Source organism: Brachycentrus maculatus, unplaced genomic scaffold (assembly GCF_059751285.1).
Source record: "Brachycentrus maculatus isolate JH-2025_06_01 unplaced genomic scaffold, ASM5975128v1 h1tg000195l, whole genome shotgun sequence".
In the NCBI taxonomy this organism is placed as follows: Eukaryota; Metazoa; Arthropoda; class Insecta; order Trichoptera; family Brachycentridae; genus Brachycentrus; species Brachycentrus maculatus.
Window position 1 is genome coordinate 402727 of NW_028280946.1, and position 25567 is coordinate 428293.

The 25567-nt window shown below is 32.2% G+C and overlaps 1 protein-coding gene across 1 annotated transcript; it reads left to right on the forward strand.

Annotated features, from left to right (window-relative positions):
* The first annotated feature begins 866 nt into the window (after positions 1-866).
* LOC148307682 (1,5-anhydro-D-fructose reductase) lies at positions 867-25299 on the forward strand. Its single transcript, XM_088262993.1, has 6 exons — positions 867-1092; positions 18602-18782; positions 20061-20248; positions 21245-21492; positions 23279-23429; positions 24924-25299. The coding sequence occupies exons 1-6, from the start codon at positions 1024-1026 to the stop codon at positions 25059-25061; spliced, it is 975 nt and encodes a 324-aa protein (XP_088119119.1). The 5' UTR covers positions 867-1023; the 3' UTR covers positions 25062-25299.
* Positions 25300-25567: the final 268 nt, after the last annotated feature.

Here is a 25567-nt window from a genome sequence, read left to right on the forward strand (position 1 = left end):
TCGGGATGCATAAAATAAACCACATTCAAGTTAATAAGGAAGTATTTCTTTTTTTAAGTTTTGCTGTCGAGAGCTCATTGGTAATCCAAATCCAGATTTTCAGGACTGCAACTTTGTTGCACTAACATCCCTCCATGTTGAATTATGCATTATCAAAGTACACCTCCTTCCCCCCGTTGTACATAAAAAAATCTTTATGGAGTGAGTATTTACAACAAAAAAACCCTTTCATATTTTATTCTAGCTCCTTGCGTGTTAAATGCTGTAGGGTCACGTCATACCAGATCTAGATCTTTTTTTTGTGATCCGGATCAATTCTTCTGGTAAACTTAGTCTAGAAATGTGACTAATGGCAACTGTTACTTTTTCGGATACCCGGTTGAGATGGTAATAGTACTTTTTCTCGGTTTATTTATATTGTTCTCGAGCTTAAGTTTTTGATGTCAAATATACATATGAGCATGTTGCGTATTGCGAGCAATGCACAATACGCAGTCAAATTTGAACACTGAATGGCGTGATTACCTTTAAATGCTTTAATTAAAATTCAAATTCAGCAGCGACTTATTTCAAAGAAGTCGTTTTATAATTTTTTTTTTTGAATTACCTAACGTCCAAGTGACTCTGAAATCTATCTACGGCTTATGCAACACCGTTTATCATGTCCCTACTCAGGCTTCAACTTTAAAAGTTTCATAGCCTATGCCTACTTGTGAGTGGATTTACTCTTTATGTTTAAAGTTACTATAATTTCATGTAATTCATGAGTGAAAATTCTAGGCAAAAACACTCGCTCGTTTTATAATTCGATCATTCGAGACAAGTTATTCTTAGTAATTTTTACGACCCGGTTCATAGATCCAGCCAGTCACGAGTCACGAGGCACGAACGACTCCCGCTAAGCTTTCCTATTCTCCGGCCTCTCCGCCATCAGTAGAAAATCGACTGCGCGGGAGTTAGTGTGTCCGGTGCAGAGCTCACAACTGTCAAACGAAAACTAGATATTTACCGGTGAACGTCAAAATGTCTAAAATGAACGTGAAATTCCCAAACGGTGTTCAGGTGCCAGCTCTCGGCTTCGGTACGTGGCAGGTAATTACACGACACAATTCACTTTCAACTGATATAAGTTTGTGTAATATTTAAATGTTTTTTTTTGTAAGTTTTAAACAAAAACATTCGAGTTACAAGGTTCTTGTAAATTCCAGTTACCCACATTTACTGACTACGGGTTGAATGTATTAATTATCCGATAAGATACTAACTGGTTTCCAATGCGATTAAACACGTTATTTATAAGCTTTTATCATTTTTTTTGTAATAAGTACCATGATTTATTTTTATTTTTTTTATTTTTTTTTATGGTTACAATAAAACATATATTACTGGGCACTAACTAACCCAGCACTATATGTACATATATTAGATACATTACAATAAATATTATTTTTATTATAAAACTTTTTATTGATTGCTAGATTTGCAGGTTGCAGAATTAAAGGAGTGTTTAAAAAATGAATACGAATATTGTTTTTAAATAATTTCGTATTTTAATTCGTATTGTTGCAGTTTATGGTTACGTGATTTTTTATATACGTCCCTTATACGATTTACGAAATAAGTTTTTTTTTAAATGGTTACAATATAGGTATCTACCTCAGGAATGCATTGCTGGCGAACGAGTTCGACTTTGTAGTTCCTTTCCTTTATTATTCCTTTTTCCAGCTTCAAGGTTGATCCACTTTCGTTAATGAAACATTACTAATTTATGCATGATATAGAATTTTGACACGCGAGTATAATAAAGCACTTATAATTCTCACCATATCGAATATACCTACTAAGGACCCGAATATATATTACAGTGGAACCTCGGGTTACGAACTAAACTAAAACTGTTCGTTACCCGAATTATATTGACCCGAAACAAAATTTCCATAAGAAACAATGTAAGATATATTAAATCGTTACGGACCCCTAGAAAATTAGTCTTAAAGTACATACTTCATAATGGAATTGCCACACAAAATAATATATTTATATATAGATATAGAAGTCAACTAAAAATATTTTCTGAACAATAATTGACTTTGTTTTTTAATTTTTTTATTTTACCTAATTTTTTACCAACACATTTTGTAAATCAGATTTTTTGTTCGTAACCAGAGGAGTGTGTAACCCGAGGTTTTGCTGTATTATGTGGTGTATTTCACGGTAAAAAGGAGTAGAGCATAAATAGGTAAGAAAGAGAAAAACGTGTACAGTTGAAATTAGCAATTTAAAAATATCTAACATTTTTAATGGCACTTTTATTATTTTGTCATGTACATAATATGAGACGGAGTGGTATTTTTTTCGCAGGCGTTACACTTTTTGATAAAAAAATGTTAACTGGTTTAACCGCCTTCGGGAAACATTTAGTATATAAAACATTTTTATTTTTTAAATAAAAATGTTTTAATAAAAATACGTAAATATTTGTTTAAAATAGCGGAAAAAAACACTTATTTCATTGCTTATAAATTTAGTATTCAAGGTCAAATAACCAGAAATAGATCATGAAATCCACGACAAAAAGTTTGTAGGCATTCTTATATTTGATATTTTTATAGATATTTATTCTCGTTTTTTTCGTTATTTATACATTTCGAGAAAATAATTTTTTACCCTAAAAACAGTTGTAAAAAACCGGTTAACCAAGTTAAAAGCCGGTTTTTACTTTATACCAAAAAAATATTCTACATCACATATCCAGGAAATAATAATTTGTGAACAAAATTTTATTTATCATTTCGTCGCTCTAATGATTAACTATCGTATCTGCGTTTGCACAAAATTTATAGTAAATTCTGTTATTTCTTGTTTACGGTTTTAAATTATGCACTATGCATTCTAAATTGTAAACAGTGCGTTCTAAATTGTAAACTATGCGTTTCAAATTGTAAGCTTTGATGTCGGGAGTGGTATTTTTATTAATGTTCATTTTATCGTTAAAGAGTAAAAAATGAAGATTTTATTTCATTGTAATTTTTAACCAAAAAATATTTAAATTTTTTGTTTTAAAACCAAAAAATATTTAAATACTCAATGTCTTTTAAATAATGAAATGTACAGTTATGAGACTTGGTGAGCACATGGACGCTTAAAAAATCTAAATTAAACTGCTCCTAATTAAAACTTTTAATTTACCTACTGCATATTTTGGGTTTTTCAAACATCGAGTCAGAATCACGAAAGAAACTTATTCATAAGGCGCAAAAAATACTGTTGGTTACTTGTCAATTTTTTTGGTTACTTATCAAATTTTAAAAAAAATGACGCTTATTTATTCAAAGTTTGTGAATAAATAAGCGTCGTTTATTATTCTTTACAGAATGATGTGTGTAGCCCATTTTATGAAACGTATTAGAAGTACCTAAATGGCTAATTAAAAAAAAATAACTTACGTTACCTACCTGTCGTGATTCGTGAGATAAAATACAGGTTTTAAACACTGAACTTGCAAGCTTCCCATTTGGGTTTGGTGAAATATGTAGGGACCTAATTTACCGCATATTTTTATGTTCTCCGAGTAAAATGTTACCTAGGTTTACAGAAAATTAAGTTGCGACTTATCGAATACTGGGCCTTATCTGCATGTCTATTGAAATTAAAATTTTATTCTTCTAGTATTTACCGTGATTAAAATTGGCCTACAATTCGGTTCTGGCTACAACAGTGTTTTTAACTGTTGATAAATTAACCATTTGGATTACCGCTAGTGTTAATTAGCTACAAATTTGATATTTTTATAGTTTTATTTCACGCTTGTCATAACTCATGATATGTTATCTCTCATTACTCGTATCTTTACTACAATCATTTGCAAATTATTCTGTTTACTTTGGTTTTTGCGAAGTAAATTATTCCGTTTAAACGAACAGATTTTATTTATAATTACACTGATATGTAAAATGTTACAAAACTTTTCACTGTTTAATTCATTATTATAAATCAATATCATCTGATATCTCATTCATTTTATTCACCTTATATTAAAGCTCAAAGATAATAATTTTTACATACATAAAAATGCTTATCTAACCACTATCGCATTCAATGTGTCGTGTTGTGGTCCCGTGGTTAGTGTCGCGGACTCTTAAGTCAGAGTTTCTCGGTTCGAACCCACTCTACCACAATTTGATATCTATTTCTAATAATCAGCCGCTTAGGCTCATAGAAATAGTATGAAATTGAAATATTTGTGTAAATAATAATAACACAAATATTTCTCTCTAAAAAATATTGTTTATATGGCGCTGTATCGGATCGACTCGGTGTTATCTTGTTCGTTAATCATATAAAGGTGAGGAATCAGCCCTGCTTTTCAAAATACTTCAGCTAGAAGTGCCAATCGTTTTTTGCTTCTACAATAGTTTATTTTATTGTTTTCCGATTGATTCATGCAAAGTACATTTTAAGGAATATGTACTAAAGGTCATATCAAAATATTCAACGTTTGGGTAAGCATGAAACCCGAATCGTATTTTGTGTTTTGCCATGCATTTTGCGTCGATCCGTTCATCGTCGGTTTTCGGTCGAAAATCGAAGTGGCGAAAATCAGTCCATCTCCGTCATATATCATGCTGTTGCAGTTTTTATTTTATTTTTGTTTATGGTGCAATTTATCATGGCGGCTCGAGGTCAATTTACCTTTCTGTAATGTCGCCAAGTTGGCAAATCTCACTTTCTCCACCTTCCGTAAATTATTGATATGGCGTTGCCAGGTTGCAATTCTAAAAATACCGGGCGTTTCGAGGGTATTCGTGAAAACATTTGCGTGTGTGTACCAGGCATTAGGTTTCGTTCGAGCCGAGCGCCCTAACCGCCGACTATGTTCATCCTACCCACAAACGTTGAAAACATCATACTTATTATGATTTACTTTATTGTATGATCCCGAAAAATATTCGGATGTAAGTGGAACCCATTAAACTTTGGATATTTAGTCCGGTATTCAGTCTGTTGGTCCATTTAACATTGTCAATGATATCATTATTGTCAGACGACCTTGTAAAATGAACACTGTAATGTATTTGTTTAGCCTATTTATTTATTCATAATGTAATTAATTATATAATCAAATACCTACAGTACGTTCTCAATCGAGGAATGTTTAATATTCATTTGGTCCATTTGTAAAAATTAACAACTTCACAAATATGTACCTCATAAGCAGAACGCACTTCATGTCAAGCTTTTTACAAAAAAATGGTTCATTACAATACCATATCATTTTGACTAATTATATAAATAAAGATTGTAATTACGTAAGCGCACACATTGTTTCGTCTAATAGATTTTGAAAATTAAATATATATATATATGTATATATATATATATATATATATATATATATATATATATATATATATATATATATATATATATATATATATATACATTTATATATACATATATATATGCAAATATATAAATATATGTATAAATATATATATATATATATATATATATATATATATATATATATATATATATATATATATATATATGTATATATATATATATATATATATACATGTTACATGTATATATATATCCGTGAAAAAATGTGCCGGGACGCCGTTCCACTACGGTACATGGAAAAAAGCCCTGCTTAGCTTTATGCTTTGTATGAGTATTATACCTGCAATGTCAGGGGAATCAAATAAATATATCTTTAATTGATTATTGATTAGTTATTAGTTAAGTAGGTTGTTCAGTGATATAATTACATAAATCAGTTCCTAACCAAATCAGCATATTATTATAGAGTTCAGGTGTGGTACCTACCTCAAGTGATAATGATTTATGCCATATATTAATCTACAACTGGCACTGTTGAACATGTTAGAATAATGATAATAATTTATCTTAATTATTATTTTTTGTGAGTAATATTATGTTTTGCCATTTAAAAAAAATAATAGATATTTCTACAATAGTATAGCCTCACTTCCGCTGATTTTGTTAACATTGTAAATGCCGAAAACCTTTATCTAGATATTTGCTTGCTCAAATAAATAATGAATTTATAGATATGTATATTTTAAATTTACAAACTTCTCCTAAGGTAATCTTTAAATCTGCATTTTTTTCTATGTATCAGAAAAAAGATTATCTGTATTTTTTTTAAAATTTATTTGCATATAAAAGACGTGAAAACCCCCATCAATATATTTTTAAATCCTGACTTGAATTTATGTTTTTATATATTAGAGGCTAGAGATTATTTTGATGAAATGTCAGCAGTGCTTAGTGTATAAAAACACTTTAAATTGTACAGAGCTTTGTTTTTTCTATAATTTTATTGAACAAAAATAATGATGCAATATAATATAAAGTTGCGAGTATGAAGATACCTGAATAATTTATAAGTTTAATAATATCCCGTAAACAAATGTGAAACCTATATCCTGCTGAATTTAATTAATTTTGAACATTAATTAATTAATTCTGAACATTAATTTTGTTCAGAATTAATTAATAATGTTAATTAATAATGTTTCTGAACATTTAATTAATTCTGAACATTAATTTTGTTTTTTTTTATTAGATCCATATAACAACTAACAACATTGTATGGTATTGTTGGTATGAAATTAGAATTAGCATATCCACACGATTCAAAGTATTTATGTATTAATTTTTAAATAAAACAGATTTTTTGAGTCTACTTAGTTTTATTTTATTAAAAAAACACATAAAAATTAATATTGTGACAATTGTTTCGCTTAGTTATGGCATTTTCAAACGAATGTCATTCGTTGTTTGATTTAAAAATTAATACATGAATTAAAATGGAGTTCTAAAAATTAAACGTCAAATTAATAAATACCATTTAAAGCATTGAATATTGAATATATACCTATATTGAAGGCGTTTTTACATTTTAGAGTAAATTTTTTTATTTGTATACGAAACTTACTTTTATAGATTTTTCTTTCACTTATTTTTCCTTTAAAAATGCATAAATTGAGATTATCCTAAATCAAATTTTATTTACTTACAGGTATTAACGTCCTGTTTAGATTCCATAAATTTCATTTTTAAATTCTTCACGCCCCAAATATAAAATGAGCAGAAAACTAGGTTTTTAAAAATTGGTTTGTTTCATAAGAATTTATTAAAGTTTTTTTGGATAAAATATTAAAAATAAATTATTCATGAAAAAACTACGTTCCCTTAAAAAAAACTGAATTATTTTACAAATTGGACTTTTTAAATTTTTAGATATAGTCGAGGAATCAACAAATTGCTAGGTTTTAAAACAGTTCAATTTGAATATTTTTGTTATAGACTAACCAACTAACAACCATCATGCCCCTTCTCCGCGTGGGTAAGCAGAGAGAATGGAACGCCACACTAATCCGTCTTTGCAAAAAATCTTTGCTTCTTCCACATTCACGCATCTCATACATACCCGCCGATTCTGACTCCTGATCTGACCAAATTTCAAGTGTTTATAATACTTGATCATACCAAGTTTTCCTCGGTATTCCTTTGCTTTTATTTCCAACTACATTCGCCTCACACGATATATATATATATATATATATATATATATATATATATATATATATATATATATATATATATATATATATATATATATATATATATGTATATATATATATATATATATATATATATATATATATATATATATATATATATATATATATATATATACATAAATTTATATGTATATATATATCACCTGCCCGAACCATCTCACACACCGTTCTCAATTTTATCGTTAACGCATATCATAAAAACACAAATTGCATTTATTTTTATAATTAATATAATAGGTATATCTACTGTAAATAAAATTTACAAAGGAACAGAAAATCGACTTCCACCGCAATCGGCCATTACTTTTTTTATAGGTACAATGGAAGGTCTGACCTTGGTACAAATTTATTTTACTCGTGTCACGGTTGGATAAGAACAAATTACATACTAATAATTTTTATCATATTGGTTAAATTATATAAGTAAACACCATTGCTACCATTTTTTTTAAATATTTTTATTTCAAAATATATTACGTACCGTAGAACGGGGCTACTTGAACTTTGATGTGTTATTTGAGCCCAGTAAAAAAATATTTAGATCTGTATTTGGTCTACAATAATGAAAGTATCGACATGATTCATTGTTTCCCTGACAGGTGACACTTAAACGTTCATTTTTGTAAACCAAATACAGATTTTTTTGTACTGGGCTCAAGTAACACATCAATGTTCAAGTAGCCCCGTTCTACGGTATGTGTTTGTATATTGCTATAGTGTATTTACAAAAAAACTTCTACTTACGGGCAGTTTCCGTCTAAAAATATGTTATCTGTTGCATTTTAAAGCATTACAAACATACTAGCGTATCACTGCCACAGAGTTGATTAAATGTACTAATTAGAGGTGTTTGTATATGCATGTACCTAAAAATGTAAAATGCAAATATAAAATATTAAATTCTTCAACCTGATATATCATTTTTAATAATTGCTTTACTGAATGAATTAGTTCTACGGTACATAAGTCATATATATAATATTCCCGATGAGTAATTTCTATTTCTCATTTTGGGACATGGGATTAAAGTTAACAAGTCTGAAACACAAATAATAAAGATTAATTTTTTTTTTAAACTAATAAAAACACAGGGCAAAATATAAAAGAATAAACGGGTAAAGTAAATAGGCATATAAAAAAACATAAGGTAGGAAGCATGTTTAAAGGAAACAAATGAGAAAATATAACTAATCACTAACACAAATATCTTTCAATAAAGTGTTTTTTCAGTTAATTTATTTTGGATCCGTGACTACATATTTTATTCATATCAGGCAGGTGGTTAATTTGGGTATAGACAATATATTGTAAGGAGTCGTTTTAAACATTATTTGAAGCATTGGATTTGTAATCTCATATGTTGGTAGAATATCTGTTAGTGTTCAAATAAATGTCTTTTACATGCGTGGTGTACGGTAGACGAAATATATTTCTTATAGCTCTATTTTTTATAACTTGTATTTTTGTTTTGCGGTTGGCGATTCCGTGACAATAGCGAGTGCTCGAAGGCTGACTAACTTACGTGTTATGTAATATTACTCCATTTTTTTATTATTACTTAAAGTCCATTTCATGGACGGACTTTCACCAGCCTTGTGTCTGGCCAAAAGCGCCAATCTCCGACCCAATGCTAGCTTATCGAACATAAATACTTTAAATTTAAATCGACAATTAAATTACTTGCATTTCAAAAAAAATTACTTATAACAACACAATTTTCAGCTATAATTAAATCGATAAAACATTATTGCTATTGTGGGCAAGCATATTTAAGGACATTAATAACTACATATCTTTATAAATAGATAGACCCTTAAAACAGGTTTAAAGATTGATAAAAAATAATCAAAACGGGCAATTTATACATATTAAATATAACCGTATTATTTCAAACGCATCCAAGTCCTGTTATTTCATAGCCATTTATTATTTTTCTTGACTCACCTGATGACTGACAAGTATTGAGAGAATAAAATTGTTTTATTTTAATTTTTTATTATCAAATATTGGTTAGGAATCGAAAAGGGGTATATATTACCAAATAAATGGTCACCCTTTTATTAAAACAAAAAATGGAGGAAAGCGTTTTTTTCTAACCATAACCTTTCATTTGTAACGGTGAAACATAAACCTGTAATCTTGAAAGGATCAATAAATACCATATACACAAGAGGCGATTCGTGAAATATTGAAAAGGTACATACAAATATAAATTGTTATTGGAAATTTCGTTGAACATAACGAAGGGGGCTGCGTTCGCTATGGATATTTTATCATATCTTGAGCCCCGGTAATTTGCTACATAATACTCGTGTGACGATTTTAACTACTTTACAATACGGGGTGGAAATCTACCCGATAACATATTAATTATATGGACTTTTTGTTACAAGGTCAAATTATAACAGGGCTTGTGAATACGGGTGGTTGGCAAGTTTAGAACAAAAGAACAGCTAATTATTTAAAGAATGTCATGGATTTCTCGGCTAGTTTTACAATTTCCGTAGTTAATGAACCGAAACCCACTGTTGTAGCTTGTTTCAGCTTCATCGAGTAAAAATATATCTAATAGTGCATAATTGTTTATTTAGTGATCGTGATATTGCAACAATAAAAAGATGCACGAGATATCCTTTCAACTACGTCATGCATCAAAAAACTTGATTTTTCAGGAGATCGTTTTTAAAGTTTAAAAATATAATCAAATGTATTAAAAATAAATATCAAGCCACCTATTGAACGTTTTACTGTGCAACACATCTTTTTAGGTAAAACTTATTTTTATTCCATTCAAAAATATTTAATGTATTTTAAAAAATTAATTAAACAATACCTTTTCTTCAAAATGCAAAAACAACACTTTCTGCCCTGTAGCGGGTAAATATTAAGTTTAAAATATGCCGCTTTTGTTGGGATATAGTACATTTTCTGGGCATTCCGAAAACATGCACAACTGAAAATTGACGATTTTTTTTATATATACTTATTACGGTGTTGAAAGGAGTGGGCGATTTTTCAGTGGTTTCATGTGGGTCAAAACGATCCGATTTTAAGTATGAGGTGGTTGAACTAAGAACGAGGACACTTCGAACAAATATTCATAATATAAAATGTAAAGAGTGAGAGAACACGGAACCATTCTTCGAAAAAATCGATGTTTCTGAGGCAATGATTATCAGATATTCTGCACATCAACTAATGAACATTTACTTACTTACTTCAGGCTTCTTCTAGTTTCCAGTATTAAACAAAGGCCTTCCTCTTGATCTTCCACGGTTGTCTGTTGGATGCAACTCTCATCCACTTTTTTAATGTCACGGACCATCTTGTTTGGGGCCTACCCACGCTTCTGCGTCCTGTTCTAGGCCTCCAGTCAAGCACCTATTTCGTCCATCTATCCTCAGACATACGTCGTATGACCTGCCCAGTTCCACTTTTGTTCCGTGATTCTTTGGGTCACATCTGTTCCTTGGTCTTCTTCTTCTTGATGTCGGTCTTGTGGCCTGTTTTTAAGAGGGATTAACCTCCTGTGATGTCGATTCCCAGCTGTCGATCCAACTCTTTGGTGGTCTGCCCGGGAGTCGTCCACCTTGGGGTTGGCCTATAGTGCAATATCCAGTGTTGGGATTCAAAATTTTCAATAACTGGTTCGCCCTTACTACCCCTAAGTACCTCTAACCCCCCCCCTAAAATAATAGTTTTTACGTGTATCCCTTTATTTGTTTTTTATTCTGCACATAAACAGAACATTCGCATAACAACTGAGAATGCTTCAATTATAATAGAAGGTACAGATTTAAAAGTCAATTAAAAGTAATGTAACCAAGGGTTATAAACCGGTTCGGCGAACTCTAAAAATTTTAGGCACCGGTTCTAGTGAACCGGTGCGAACCGGATGAATCCCACCACTGCCCTTATTCTGACGTTCCTTATTCTGTCTCGTAGACTCTTGCCAGATATGCGTCATTTCATGCAGATTCTTCATTTCCTACACTCTAAGCGCGTTTTTGTGCCTTAAAAATAGGGATATATGAAATAATATAATTTTGTATCAAGTATCAATAAGTATAAAGTATGTTTACACGTGTACCGTAACAGAGTAAATACAAAAAATCCACGAATAAAAAACAAGTTTTGTTCAGAGTGGTTTTTGGCAGACGCCATATGCACGAAGTAGACCATTTCCCGTTATATTTAATCTTCAATATTGATTTGCGCGGATATCGAGTTTATTCAAAATTCCACTCAACGGTTTCGGGGTCAATGCCGCGTGAAACTGGTTTCCATATGTTTGCCTTATTCCTATGTCTAAGTATATATTATATGTACATAGAAGCAGTGTAAAACCGTTTTTACATTTTGAGTGTGTCCAAATACTTGTTCACAAATCTGGATTATCTCCAATTATAGGAGTTATTTTTCATATTATTTTTTGACATCTCATCAAAGATGAAGAAGAATATGGAAGTCTGGGCTTTTACGGGGCTTTTCATCTCACCAATAGATGTCTCTAGTGAAGTTCTAGTGATTAAAGAACAATGTTTTTATAAATGGAACTTCCAAATATTTTAGTAGTATGGTTGTCAATTGAGCCCAGTACAAAAAAGACTTAAATCTGTATTTGGTCTACAATAATGAACGTATCGACATGATTCATTGTTTCCCTGACAAGTGACACTTATTGTCACGATACTTCGATCGATACTACGATCTAAATAAAAAAAGTGTACTGGGCTCAAGTAACACATCAAAGTTCAAGTAGCCCCGTTCTACGGTATCTAAATCGTCAACATTCTCATATTCGAAAAAGACACCCATGATTCTAGCGTAAGAAATGTCCATTTCATTTAGAATCGTGGGTGTATTTTTCGAATATGAAAATGTTGTCGATTTAGATACCATTTTTGGAATAAAGAGGTTTTTTGCGCTGTGGCCCTTAGGCATTTAACCAGCGATATGTGATGGGATCAGATGTGATAGAAGTAGCTCAGATGAATGACATTACACAAAAGGAAATGAAGGAGTATGTAAAATTTAATGTAATAATGTGTATTAGTCGTATACAGACGATTTTTTGTTTACCACGGGTTCTCAAAAACGCAGCGGGGGGACCCTTTGGTTAGTTATTAAATATTTACACAGGAAATATTTCGCCACAGCTCTAATTCAAGGTTGAAATACAACACTTATCGTAAAAATGTTGGTTATCTAAGAACTGAATTCGAATTAATAATGATGTATTGCATATCCAGATAGCGATTCTTGTAATACGCGATGAAACGCCAAAACGTTTAAATTGAAAAGTTTGAATTATTCTGTTTGCGCTATTCCGTATAAAATCAGTGGGTGATAATTAAGTTAAACTTTCGACTTGCGTGTATTTTGCAGTACAGGACCTAATAAATGCGCAGTATAAGCATGTACCAGGTGTGTATGTGTCGGGTTGTAGTCCCGTGGTTAGTGTCGCGGACTCTTGAGTTAGAGTTTCTCGGTTCGAACCCACTCTACCACAATTCGATACCTATTTCTAATAATGAACATTCTCTTACGGAAATAATATGAAATTGAAGTATTTGTAAATAATTAAAAAAAAAAAACAAATATTTATCTTTAAAAAAAACTATTTGGGATATGAGCAAAGAGAGTTCTCTACACACAAGTATTAAACATGTATAAAAATGTATATTTCTTCTTCTGTGCGAGTCATGTCAGGTCACCCTGACGTCGACTATCACTTGAGAGTAATTGTCTTGTCTCGGGCAGCTCTAAACAGCGCCTCGACGGTCCTGATCCCCTTCCAATCTCGTATATTCCGAAGCCAGGAGATCTGTCTTCTGGCCACACCTCGGCGACCCTCTATTCTGCCTTTTATGATTAGGTGCAATAACCTTTCAATAACCCTTTTCTTTTCAAACCCATATATTTATTTCGGAGAAACACTTATTTTTTCAATACAAAAACGGTGCTATAAGCAAAAAAAATATTTTTTCAAATGTTGTAATCAATTACAAATGTTCTGTAATTAAAACATTAGCTTCGAAACTGGTAGACATTATAATTAAGTTATAATAAAACATTTATAGTGATTTTGAAACAAAGTTACATTTTAATTATAAAATGGAAAATCACAAAGTTAGTGCTTCAAATATAAATTATACAAATGTTTATGGGTTTAAAGAAAATTAAGTTGCGTTTTATTGTGCTAGTACACTGGGCCCTTGAGTTTTATCTTATGGTTATTACGAGTACAGTAAACCCTCCTATAACGCTGACATAGGTACCGCATTATTGGAGGGACGTCAAAGGGAAATATATTTTTATTATTTGATTTTAATTTTTGATGACTCATTTCAGTCATTTCCGGTAATTAAAATGTAAAAATACAATTTAAAACAGAAAACCTTTCATAAAATTCCCTAAGATAAAAGCGTACCTATGCCTATGTAAACGTTGTAGGGGGATTTACTGTACACACTTATATTGTACATTGAAGACTGCAAAACTTTGGTTCGTTTCATGTTTTATTTGAATTCTCTCAGATAATTTTCGCAAGAATTACTTGCATAATGCAAAATTAATTGCACAATAAAAGTGCACTCAAGGCGAAACATTTAAGGCTACTTGTGCATTTAGAACAACAATTATACCGTGCGATTGTGTTTGTAGAATTGTCTGGGAAATAACGTGGGCAAAGGCCCACTAAACAATACGTGGCCAAGTTATAACTCGTCACGAAGGTATTTTATGTATAAACAGGTGCAAATAATCATGTAAAATTATTGTAGTTCCTTGCGAATGAAAAACGATTTTTTTTCAAGCCTCGTTCCTTTACGCATTAGGTTTTACGCTTCAAGTGCTAAATCGGGGTATTAATCTTCTAAATATAATGCACAATGCCTCTATATGTCGCTCACTCCGTTCAACAACGTCGTATATCAAAAAACTTGATTTTTCAGGAGATCGTTTTTAAAGTTTAAAAATATAATGAAATGTATTAAAAATAAATATCAAGCCACTTATTGAACTTTTCACTGTGCAACAGATCTTTTTAGGTAAAACCTGAAAGTTTTTTTTACCATTTGAAAAATATTAAAAAAAATAATAATTAATTTTCAATAATTTTTTTCAAAAAGCAAAAACGTCACTTTCTGTCCTATAGCGGGTAAATATTAAGTTTAAAATATGCCGCTTTTACTGGGATACAGTACAGTTTCTGGGCATTCCGAAAACATACAAAACTGAAAATTTACGATTTTTGATATATGAGTTTGTTGAAAGGAGAGAGCGATGTGTGTACAGTGGCGTGCATTCTACACAGGCAGAAAAGCAGTGCCTACCCTGGATGACTTGCGTTCGTATAGAAACACGACTAGTGCCTACTATGCCTTATCCTTACCCAACCCTACTGCCTACCCCGATTACAAACCCTGTACACGCCACTGTGTGTGTATATATATGTATATCTTTAATTTTCACGGTGGGTGGTACATTTATAGAGCTGCTCCGTACATAAATTGTATATGTATATGTATATGAAACATTTAGAGTAATAATCATTTACGTTTTATGTATTTTTGAACACTTGTTTTTCCCATCCCTTTTATTGTTTTATTTCGCTGTTTTTCTTGTTATGTCACCTATTTTTCTGTTTTGAAATTAAATATTTCAATTGGCTTCATACCGCACTGTACATTGTATGCCCACGCGCAGACTATGCTATGATAATATTTTTAGTATGTTTTAAATTTGTATAAATGAATGCGTTTATCATGAAATGATGAGAAATGAAATGTTTAATTTTTTTATATAAAAGAATATTTATAATCCAAAATTTCCGGGAGTTTCTTCCGCTATAAAGGTTTGGCGCGTCAAAAGTGCATCAGTCCATCATCATTAACAATAAAAGTATTTAAGGTATACACATGCGACTAATTAAGCATGCTTATGAGCATGCCTAAGACGAGTATGCTCTCTAGCTATGTATATTTGCTTGAAATAAGCATGCTCATAAGCAAACCTGTTTAGACGCGCTCAGAGTACGCCGCTCCCACCGGGTTTGCGGGTAGCATGCTCGAAGATCGAACAACTGTCGATTTTTTTAGCATGCTCATTCCTAGTAAAGTATGTACACTCATGCTACTAAATAGCGTGCTTTGTGTTAATAATGAGCATGTCCATCTAGACGTTCGGTTCTCAGACCGTTGCGACGAAGAAACGGCCATGGAAACCGTTCGAGTTTCACTTTTTTTCATTAAACGAAACACTTTTCCGTTTTATGCCCTTGTTCATGGCCTAAACGGAACGGTTGTCGGTAACCTTTACCGTATGACTGGTCACAAAGGATGCAGCAGGAAGTGGTCAGCTATCAACAGGTTGAAACTGCTGATTAATCATTCTGTGTTGGTCGATACACATTACTAAATTACACGTTATATAAGGTATGTATGTAACTTTAAATTTGCAAGGTTATCCACTCGTTATATGATTCGCAATTAAATATGTTTAAAAAAAGACTTAGGTGCGTGTTTGTGTATTCACATACAGGGTGTCCCATGATCCTACGTATTCCTTTTAAGAGGTGTTAGGGTAGCTTATTACTCACCTAAAAATGAAAATATGACCTCAGTTAAAGTGCCTTAGTTTTCCAGATATTTACACTTTTGTGAATTTCCCGAACATCTACGCCCTAGATGAGTTTTTTGAGCGCCACTTTTTAAATTTTTTCATATTTTTGGATTCTAATTTTTGTTTCATAATACTGAATAAGTATTCTATTGATCACATTCCAAAATATTACCAATATTGGCTTGTCTTGGCGAGAAAAAAAATATTTAGGTGACTTTGACTCTTCACCCTGAAAAAAAATATATGACGCCAACCTGGCAATTGCAAAAAGTTTGTTCAATTTATGTTTTTTTTAAAAACAGCATAATATTTACTGTATTTTACTTTTGAAAAAAGGGTATTACGTTTTTAATGCAAAATGAGCTGATTTTATAATTATTTCATTTATTAGGAATTCCGATGTAAAGAATTGCTTTGTTTTAGAAAAGTGAAAAGTGTTTATGTTAAATTAAATTATTTTTGTATGTTATTGTGAAACATAAATTAGAATCCTAAAATATGAAAATTTGAATAAGTGGCATTAAAAAAACTGATCTAAGGGGCAGATTTTCGGAAAATTCATAAAAGTGGAAATATCTCGAAAACTAAGGCACTTTTACTAGGTCATATTTTAATTTTTAGGTGAGTAATAAGCTGGCCTGACACCCCTTAAAAGGAATACGTAGGATTATGGGACACCCTGTATAAACTTCTACTTACGAGCAGTTTCCGTCTAAAAATATGTTATCTGTTGCATTTGAAAGCATTACAAACATACTAGCGTATGACTGCCACAGATTTGATTTAAATGAACTAATTAGAGGTGTTTGTTTATGCATGTACCTAAAAATGTAAAATGCAAATATAAAATTTTAAATTCTTTAACCTGATACATCATTTTAAATTATTGCTACAAATAACATAAATAAAAAGATTAATGATCAAATGGATAGAATGCGCATACAATGTTATACCTATACGAATAAAAAAGTTTTTAAGATTTAATAATAATAACCATATCCGCTCCCTAGGTGGAGCATATGGAGTCCACAAACTATCTTCAGGCTTTTCTGTCGGCTGCCAGCTCCCTTGCATCCTCCCAAGTCAGATCCGCGTCGCGAAGTTCTGACGAGAACTGCCGACGAATTGTCAGCAGTGGTCGTCCTGGGCGGCGCGAACCTGATGCCTTTAATAATAATAAAATAATAAAACCCTTATCCGCACCCCAATGGTGCATAGGGCACTGCTTTATATAAACGCAGTGTTATCTCGATCGTTTACACATGAAGGAAAGGTGATCAGCTCTCCGCTTCAGGTACCAGTCCAGGGTAATAGAAATAAATATTACAGTGAAAAAATCACTCATATTTATTTGACCCCCCCTGGGAATCGAACCCGGGACCTCCAGAACGGTAGCCGAGCGTGCTGACCATTACACTACGGAGGCGGACAAATAGATTTAAAGACTCATTTTTTCTGTAAGTATTATACATATAATGTCTATATAAAAAAAGGTGTATTATATAATGTATGTGAAATGGCCGACCAAGCTATCGATTTATTTCTATTCCGTTAAAAAAACTCTTATTTTTTAATCGTCAACTATTGTAACTTACTGTCATTAAGGATCGATAACTGTTTTTTTTAATGCTGAAGTTGTTAGTTAATATAACCCAATATATAGCCCAATATACGAAAAATCGCAATTTGATTTTCTTTTAACTCAGGTAACGTTTAACGTAATTAATTGTTTTGCATAAAACACCGTTTTCGTGTTGAAAAGATAAATTTTTCATCGAAATAAATATATGATTTTGAAAATAAGACTTTGAAATGAAAGCTAACGGGTTAAAAAAATTATATAAATATACATATTTTCAAAATACTTATATATATTTTTAAAATGGAAAGACGTCTAGTGCCTAGCGCTGCCGCTCGCGTTTTGAATTTGAACGTTCTCCTGAACGTTAAAACTAACGTCAACTCCTCAGCCTTAAAGTCTAGAAATAAAGTTGTCTATGATATGTATCATAGATAACTTTAATTCCGTTTGTCCGCCTCCGTAGTGTAATGGTCAGCACGCTCGGCTACCGTACTGGAGGTCCCAGGTTCGATTCCCAGGGGGGTCAAATAAATATAAGTGATTTTTTCACTCTTACATTTATTCAATATTACCTTGGACTGGTACCGGAAGCGCAGGGCTGATCACCTTTCCTTCATGTGTTAATGATCAAGATAACACTGCGTTTAATGATGCAGTGCCCTATGCACCATTGTGCGGATAAGGGTTTGAATGAATGAAGCGTATAGAATTGATGGCCAGATGAAAACAGAAATGTGGAGTGAGCTGTGAATATAATATAACATTTGCTCCGTTTCAGGCCACTGACGAAGAGTTAGAGGCTGCCCTGGAGACCGCCCTAGAAGCCGGATACCGTCACATAGACACGGCCTTGGTGTACGAGAACGAGGCGGTCATCGGCAGGGTCCTGAACAAGTGGTTGGACGCGGGAAAACTCAAGAGAGAGGATCTTTTCATTGTTACAAAACTGCCTCCCGGAGGTGAGACTGTTCATCTTCACTGACATTTTCCATTCCATTTACTTACGTTACCTTTCCATTTCCATTCAACTTACGTTAGGTACCTCTTCAGAGGACGCGATCTTCGAATTAGACGCGGGTTGTCCGTGAACGTCCGGATCTTAACGATCAGTCCATATACATTGGAACCTCTCGTAACGAGTAATTCGCATAATGAGTAAAAATAAAAAGAAAAAAGTTGCTCCCTTAAACAAGCGACATTTCGCATAACGAGTTACAGAGAAAGGGCGAGTCCCTTTTTCACAGCATTCATTTGTGAGCCGGGATTTCCGCGCCAGTCAAAACAAAAAATGTTTCGATGAACGAGTGTTTAGCTTAATGAGTAAGATTCTGGAACGAATTATGCTCGTTATGAGAGGTTCCACTGTATATGGATTGAATGAGCGAATCTCGTTCACTAACACAGGCGTCGTCCTAATACAACGCGATTACGCGACCACTGCAAGATCTTGCGAATTTTATTCGTATGAATACGCGATTAAAAGATCTCTAATACGTGTTCTAATTGGTCGCGCGAATGCCAATTAGGACACTTATTCGAGATCTGTATGTTTAATCGCGGATTCATACGAATAAAATTCGCGACATTACGCGATGGTCGCGTAATCGCGTTGTATGGACAACGCATGACCCATTACTGTAGTTTACTGATTCGTAACTTCACTTATTATTGATTTAATGTAATTTTCTTGTTATTAATTGTTGTCATTGATTTGATTTGCAACAAAGTATCGAAAAAAAATACCCCTCTCCCCTTCCGCCCACAGACAATTCTGAGCAAAAAAGGTCGTGCGATTTGTCCCACGAAAGACCCATCGTTCGATTGATCCGGTCTTAGTGAACGGATCGCTTAAGTGATACAGATCACCGATGTGGATCTTATGGATTTTATATTCTTCAAATTCAAATCGCCGATATAATTATTTTTTAAAACGTTACACATACATATACACATGCTTAAAATATAACCGATAGTTTTTTTTAGTTAAAAAAAAACTATATTCACTTTTGTACTGGTGTTTTCAAGTCCGTTGAAGGAAATGGACAAAAAATTGTCCTTATTTAAAAAAAAATATATCAATTTCGTTTACTTTTCATGTGATTGAATCAAGAGAACGTGACAATACCAAATATTTACGCCCATTGCTCGGCCTAATGAATGACAGGTATAAATAAATTCAGGGTACAATACAATTTATTACATTTCAGTGATTAATTTTTGAATTTTTTTTTTAAAAGGTAACCATCCCTCTTTGGTTCGCAAATTCTTCGACCAATCTCTGAAGGACCTGCAGCTGGACTATGTGGACCTGTACCTGATCCATGCCCCGTGGGCCTTCAAGTACGTGGAAGACAATCTTCATCCAACCAACCAGGACGGAGAGTTCCTCATCGACCCTAACACAGACCATATCGCCATTTGGAGGGTGAGACTTACCATAAATTTTTGTATTGAAGCAGAGTGGCTTATGAAATCCGATTTTATGTAGATAGGTACGTTTTCTCACCATAAGAACAAATGCAGTTATGCTTAAACGCAGTATTTCTCAAAGTGGGCGTTAACGCTCCCTTGAGAAGACTTTCACAGGGCATAAGAAGCCCAAAGAGAAAGATAGAAATGCTAAGAAGTAAGATATATATTTTCATTCATTTCCTTTTTCTATGATGGGACATTCTGGCGATTTTCTTTTCCTATTTGACGAGAAATTATGATAGCGGGGGGCCAGACTAACAAGGTCTGGGAACCTGTGCTTTAAAGCCTTCATTTAGTCCCTATCTACACCCGGAAAGTGCATAGGGCACTGCATCAAATCGACGCAGTGTTTAATCGATTGCGATTATATTATATAAAGGCAGGGTGATCAGTTCTGCTCTCCAGATTCATGGATATAGGAGTGGAATGTGGAAGGTGGGCTGCAGATGACATGTATGAATGAACACAGGTTGAAGGACATTATTGCTATATCGGGAAGGAAATGCTGGAGGAACAGTAGGTACTATTAAAAAGAAAAGGAAATCAGCAACGGCTGGATACTCATGGTTCCATACTTGTACTAGCACTAGCCTGTGTAAGTTGTACACTGATAATGTATATAGTATGTATCCCTTTAGGATAGTTTTTCAGTAATTCAAGTTTTTTGTTATTAATTGGCTATAGTCCACTAACTCCTTCAGATTTTTTTTGTTTGATATACTAAACTTGTATAAGCAAGGTAAAAATCATACTCAGACTCCCATAAAAAATATCCGATAGTAGAGAGTTCCAGTTCCTTTTTGGGGCTTTATCGCAATGTCCTGACCTCAAACTATATTTGTAGGAACGTCATAAACCAAAGCAGTGTTCTGGCTTGCTCCGGTCCATTCCAAGCTACGATCAAGAGCTGTTAATTGAAGACTATTAAGATGTCAAACTTATTTTGTAGGAAATGGAGAAGCTAGCCGACGAAGGCAAGGCGAAATTTATCGGCCTGTCAAACTTCAACATGAAGCAGATCAAGCGAGTTCACGACAACGCCAACGTCAAGCCGGCCAACCTGCAGGTGGAGGTGCACGCCTACTTCCAGCAGCGGCCGCTGGTGGAGTTCTGCAAGCAGCACAACATCACCGTGACCGCCTACTCGCCCCTCGGCTCCCGGGGACTGGGCTCCTTCATGAAGAAACTTGGGTTCGAGTAAGAATCTCTCTCTGCACATACTTTGAATAAACTGGTCTCATTAGTAGTAGTTCCCCGACCGATTTGTACTAGTGAGGTCTCATCAGGCATAGTTGTGTACATTTTGCTCACTCCTTTCAAGAACGTCAAAAATCAAAAATTGTCAATTTTCAGTTGTGCATGTTTTCGGAATGCTCAGAAAATGTACTATATCACAGCAAAAGCGGCATATTTTAAACTTAATATTTGCCCGCTACAGAGCAGAAAGTTCTGTTTTTGCATTTTGAAGAAAAGGTATTGTTTAATTATTTTTTTAAGTATACTAAATATTTTTCAAATGTAGAAAAAACATTCAGGTTTTACCTAAAAGATCTATTGCACAGTAAAAACTTCAATAAGTGGCTTGATATTTTTTTAAATATATTTTATTATATTTTTAATCTTTAAAAACGATCTCCTGGAAAATCAAGTTTTTTATATATGACATTGTTGAAAGGAGTGAGAGATATATGAAAAAAATACATCACCTAAATATATTGTTTTTTGTTCAAATCAAATAACTTAGTTAGAATACAGATTTCGGTATGTCCAAAGACTGAAGTCGGCTGAGCAAAATCACTACTTCAATACAATGTAAATTGTAGTTTTAGGTTGGTAAATAAGGTCCGTATTGTGAGATCTCAGCAAGCCCCGATTTCATCCATTTCTGTTTTAGAGGTCTAAATTTTTATAATAATATCCAACTTTAATTTAATCATATACCGTATCGAGTTTCCTAAAGGGAAAAATGATTATATACAGTATATGGCCTTGCTTCAGATATTGCTGTAAGACGAAACTATTTTATTCAAATTGACCACATTACACAATTTACATAATGTTACCGCAGTTTAAAGCACAGTACTAAATCAAATGGTGGTGGGAATAATACAACTAATATATTGTAGTATATTTACCTTTTTTTTTAATTACTGAGGAATAAATCATATTGATTGCTATGGTGTTTACTTTGTAGAACTGCGCGTTAAATTGGAACATAATAAATTTATATAATCTTTATTATTTCAGAAAGATGAATGCCAATTAACTATGTTTTTACAATTATGCATATAACTATCTTCGCTAATTATAAACTTTGTCAAAAGCATCGTTTGAAAATGCCGTCAGAAAATTGTACAAAAAATATCACATTAAATAGGCTATCTACATTGTGTTCCAATGATTTCCAATGGATTCAAGATTTTTTTGTGGGCTTAAAGTACAAAATATTCTAAATTTTAACCCTATTAGCAAAAAAATATACCTTTTTAAACACAAACTTAAAATTTATTAGTTTTTTAAATTGAAAAAAATCAACTGTAAACACAGCCTGTTTAGATTTTCAATTTCACAAATTTATATTAATAATTGGATCTATTTGGAGCTCTAATGCATATTGCCAGTTGTTTCAGATTGAGAAATTTATCATTTAAAATACTTTTTTTGCTAAGCTTCATTTCCATACGTGGTAATTTTAATTTGTAAATATGATGGCACTAATTGTACATCAATGTGGAGATTTTTTTTAGCATAACATTGAATTTGTTACTCAAATTAACCATTAATAGGTCATAAAACATTATATATGGCTAGGCTGATGAAATTGATATTTAATTTAGTATGTATGAGTACAAGGATTTTAATACACTTAAAATATTTTGAATGCAATACTTGTCAGTGCTTCGCCAGAAAAATGAAACAGCACATGAATGTAAATGAAAATCTTGTGGATTTGATAGTATTGATAATTGTTTGTTTTGTTCAGACGCGAACTTCCGGATCTCCACAACAATCCCGTTGTCTTGGAGCTGAGTGGCAAGTACGGCAAGAGCCCGGCACAGATTCTTCTGCGTCACATTTTGCAAAGGGGCATTATCGCCATACCCAAGAGTACTAATACTGATAGAATTAAACAGGTAGGCACCTTTAAATATTTGGATATTCTACTAAAAATTCTTTGATTCAAATTGTCAATTATAGAATTAAATTAGAACATCGATTCTCCTAAGGACTTGTATACTCCACAAGAGACTTACATATCGTAGTCATACAGGAAAAAGTGGCCAAGTGCATTTTTTACAAAAACGCGATCACTGACTATATTATATCTTACTACCTTAATGTTGCCCTGAAAAAATCCCAAAGGGTTTTAAACTTGGAAGTATAATATACTGACTTGTTAAAAATTACTAGCTGCATTGATGTTTATTTTCTTGCCAAGCAAAAGTGACTTAAATGGCCCTCCTCAAGGTTTTACGTTTTGTTAGTTGGTCAATTTCTCCTGTACGACTACGATATAAGCAATATTGTGCTGAAACCATGCACTTCTCAGTGTGTATAAATGTTGTTCACATTGTGGTTGCTCTCGGATCTGATTGGAATACATCACTGTAGGTTTAGTCTTGAAATTGGTGGATCTAGTAATTGAAGGCTAGATAATAATGATCTAATGAGTTATTTTTGGTCTTTTTAAACAACTCTACAATCGTTTAATCATTTTGCATGTATGTTGTAATTTGTGGTGTATGAGCACTTACCAAATTACCTTTCACTTTAATTTAAAGAGTGATTCAGATATTAGGTAGCGTCAGTCACTTTGTAATGCAATACATATTGATTGAATGCAACAGGTGCTATAATTATACCAAAATAATTACTTTTGTTGCACAATTTATTTAAAAACTCCTTTAGTAATAACTTTAATTATTCTTTAAATGGATCAAATTATTGACTTAAATTATTTTGTTAATATACGCATAAGCAACACTTCTTAAATGATTTCACAAGATGTCAGTAGTGCCTTACATATAAAATAAAAACCCTTTTTATTTTGGCAACGTTGCGTCATTTGCTATTAATAAACCTGTTGTTTATTTGTGTCAATTTATTGAATTTTATGATAAAAGTATAAAATCTGTAATATTAAGATAAGACTAAAGTGATGAAAAATATTTACTTTCAATATGTAATATTTTTTATAGCTATAATCTATTTTTTCACATTGTGTATTTTATTAATTTTTATATAATCTGGAATGGTAAATTTTTTAGTAAAAGAAATACTATTTTAATAAATCACTCTGTTTATTAAAACATCAACTAAGCAATTATTCATGCCATTTATAAACAAATTTGTTGATCTGTTGATGAGATCTTTCAGTTAATTCGTGTTGATTTTTAAATTTCATTTAGAAATTTAAATTTCTATTGCCATGGGTCATCTTCAGGACAACATTACCCAGATAATATTTCATTTTCATACATATCTTGTAATTTTTTTTATTTTCAATATTGTTTAAGTTGATATCTCCGGAGTGTTAAATTTATTAGACGTATCAGACGTGTAATATGTTAAAAAATAAACACTAAAATATTGTGTTAATTTACTAAATAATGTCCTTTGTTTTTCAGAACATCGACTTGTTCACTTTTGAAATTTCTCCTGAAGATGTCGAGAAGTTAGATAACTTGGACCAAGGGGAGAACGGCCGAGTCTGCGATTTTGCTTTCTTCAAGGGCCTTGACAAGCACCCCGAGTTCCCCTTCTAAATTGTGATGAAAACCTGACAGAGATTCTATCAAAAAGGCATATTTTATAGCACAAACATTTCACATTTTTCTCAAATATACATTTTATAACTGTAACTCCCCCTGATTTGTACGTTTTAAAAAGATACTTTTATCCATTTTGTCAGTATAAAGGTAAAACTCATAATGTTTTTCGGTACTTGATGACCTTCCCAGCATCGGTGGCCAAGATCACTCACTTTACTATAGCAAAAATAAATATATTTCTTAAATTTAAAAAAATATTTATTTAATTTCAGAAAAATCTATGTTTTATCCAAGTGTCTTAAATAAATTAAAATTTAATTATACGCTCCACGCCAATGTTGTGTTAATGAATGACCTTTAGACTTTCTCTAAAATTGAGTGTTTTATCATTTTAAAACCTCTATGGAATATATTTCTAAAACTTGATTACAAATAACAACAATTTTTTTTTATAAAGTAAAAAGAGATTTGGTCCATTATTTGGTACATGATGAGTTTAA